Consider the following 2,568-nt stretch of genomic DNA (forward strand, 5'->3'; position numbering starts at 1 on the left):
AGGTAAGACTCTGCTTCTTCTCTGTTAGGGTTGCACGTCCATTGATTTCAGTTCTGTCTTCAGTACTGCGATACCATCCTAGCTCTGTGATATTGGCATCAGACCCTCCCTCTGAAAATGGATTCATTTATAATCTTGGTTTTATGCTTTCTTATTGATGAATTATATTTAAACGTCGTTTAAATAACCCTCTACTGCTGCAGACGCGCCACTGCAGCGACGACACACACTCAGATCAATTTTATAGCTTCATTTGCTTCGATAATGCAGCAATACTTTTTGAGAAATTTCGTTACTTCTAATAACAGTTAAATTAATAAAACTTATGGAAGATGATTTGTAATATTAATTTCCAAACGTATTGTCGAGCTTTCGTTTTATAAGAAAATAAATATAATTCATCATTACTGCCCTTTTAATACATACTTTAATTAATTTAGTCTAAAGTTTTTATAATGATTGGCAAACATCGCATTCTCCAAGCAAGATGTCATAAATTTAACCCCAACTATAAAGTATCATAACCTCCAAAGAAAAAAGGGAAAAAAAGTCCATAAAAAATGACATACGATTAATCGATTTTAACCATAGACTGTATAAAAACTGATTTTAATGTGAACACTTCGTCAACTCGTACTCGCAGTTTTGATCCTAATATAAAAAATATAATATTATTAATAATATAATAATAATTTGTCAGTGTCTCGGCGCGAACAGCAGGCGGCGCTACTCCTTCGAATGAACGGATCAAATTTCACAGAACTATTACGATTCGTTTAACATAACTTCACTACCTACAGATTATAAATAACTTAGTACTTATTTTGTCTAAATGTGACAGTCTATTTCTCTCTCACTTTCTAATTTTCGGTTGTAGAAAAACTCTGTTTATACTTACATCCAATAATCTTTATTTAAAATAATTATGCGCTATACGTATTCTGCGAATTCTTGGGCTTTTATTATGTCGAGTTCTCTGGCGCTGGTTTCCGGTTACTCAAACACAGCAGCAGCATGGGACCAGGAGCGAAGATAAACAGACCCAAAACTGTGAGTTTCTGCTTCAAAATCATTCGCTTCAGTTCATAAGTGTGTGTTTCTCTCATGTTCACGCCTCCTGTTTGATATTTACTTCGTCAGACTTATTCAGATTCTGATTTTAACGCGTCGCAGAAGCACGTCTCTTCATCACGTGGCTCTGAGGCTATACATGTGTGCTATTAACTAGTAATACAGCTAAATAAAGAAAATAAAACTGACAATGAAGTTAAAGTGTCCTTTTGAGTTTTAATCAGGGTTCTGGATCTCCAAACTGAAGTGAGAGTGTGAGTCAGATTTCGTGTGTGATGTTCTACAGGAACTCGCCAAGAATCTGTTCAAGAGACGCAGAGTTCTGAGTCTAGAGAAGAGACGGAAGAAGAGGATCGTAGGAGCCGTGATCGACCGAGACATCATCACCAAACACCACCTGAAGAAGAGGAGGTGTGTACAGACACACACACACACACACACACACACCACCTGAAGAAGACGAGGTGTACACACACACACACTCTCTCTCACACAAACACACAGTTAGTGCTCTTATCTGTTCGTCTGTGTGTGACAGCTCCAGCTCCAGAGCTAACATCACTCTCTCGGGGAAGAAGAGGAGGAAGCTGATCAAGCAGCTGGCACACATGGAGCGAGAGAAGATCGCGGAGGAAGGTACGGTGATTCTGTGCAGCTGCAGCGTCTCTGTCTCCACACACACACCTCACACACACTTCTTCTGTTCACAGCGGAGACGCAGAAGAAACTCCCGGCTCCTGCCACAAACAAACCCAAGAGAACCAGAAGAAGAAGAAGAGCAAAGAAACAGACAGAAATGATGGATGTGGAGTAGAGCAGATCACAGTGCCTGGTGTACATCTGTTACTACACCTGTGTGTGTGTGTGTGTGTGTGTGTGTGTGTTGAAAAAAAGAATAAACTTTGTGTAAGATTAATTTAGTGTCATAAAGTGGATCTGCACAACATCTGCGTTTTCAACACTTAAAATAATCAGAAATGTTTCTTGAGCAGTAAATCATCATATTATTCTGATTTCTGAAGATCATGTGACACTGAAGACTGGAGGAATGATGCTGAAAATACAGCGGAGCATCACAGAAATACATTACACTTTAACACAGATTCACACAGAAAACAGATGATTTACTTTAGAATATTAGGCAAGGCAAGTTTATTTATATAGCACATTTCGTACACAATGGTAATTCAAAGTTCTTTACATAAAAGAAAGTAAAATCATCATGAAGAAAAATAATAAAAATAAAACAAGCAATTTTAAAACTTTTAAAATGAATAATAATAAAACAGTGAAAATATAGTGCAATCAGTTCGGACATTGCACCGTGTTCATTCAACAAATGCACAGCTAAACAGATGAGTTTTGAGTCTAGATGTAAATGTGACTAGTGTTTTAGCACATCTGATCTCTTCTGGAAGCTGATTCCAGCTGCGGGCGGCAAAGAAACTAAAGGAGGACTCCCCTTGTTTTGTGTGAACCCTTGGTATTTCTAACTGA

The 2,568-nt window shown here is 37.9% G+C and overlaps 1 protein-coding gene across 1 annotated transcript; it reads left to right on the forward strand.

Annotated features, from left to right (window-relative positions):
- The first annotated feature begins 936 nt into the window (after positions 1–936).
- LOC113080957 (uncharacterized protein C11orf98 homolog) lies at positions 937–1,987 on the forward strand. The gene is made up of 4 exons (XM_026253029.1): positions 937–1,050; positions 1,358–1,482; positions 1,610–1,707; positions 1,782–1,987. The coding sequence occupies exons 1-4, from the start codon at positions 1,015–1,017 to the stop codon at positions 1,883–1,885; spliced, it is 363 nt and encodes a 120-aa protein (XP_026108814.1). The 5' UTR covers positions 937–1,014; the 3' UTR covers positions 1,886–1,987.
- The last annotated feature ends 581 nt before the right edge of the window (positions 1,988–2,568 follow it).

Source organism: Carassius auratus, unplaced genomic scaffold, assembly GCF_003368295.1.
Source record: "Carassius auratus strain Wakin unplaced genomic scaffold, ASM336829v1 scaf_tig00032660, whole genome shotgun sequence".
In the NCBI taxonomy this organism is placed as follows: domain Eukaryota; kingdom Metazoa; phylum Chordata; class Actinopteri; order Cypriniformes; family Cyprinidae; genus Carassius; species Carassius auratus.

Bases quoted from the DNA above. Each gene is read 5' to 3' on its own strand.
- LOC113080957 (XM_026253029.1), top strand. From the start codon at position 1,015: ATGGGACCAGGAGCGAAGATAAACAGACCCAAAACT. The intron at 1,483-1,609 runs GTGTGTACAGAC...TGTGTGTGACAG, and splicing joins CACCACCTGAAGAAGAGGAG to CTCCAGCTCCAGAGCTAACA. The intron at 1,708-1,781 runs GTACGGTGATTC...TTCTGTTCACAG, and splicing joins AGAGAAGATCGCGGAGGAAG to CGGAGACGCAGAAGAAACTC.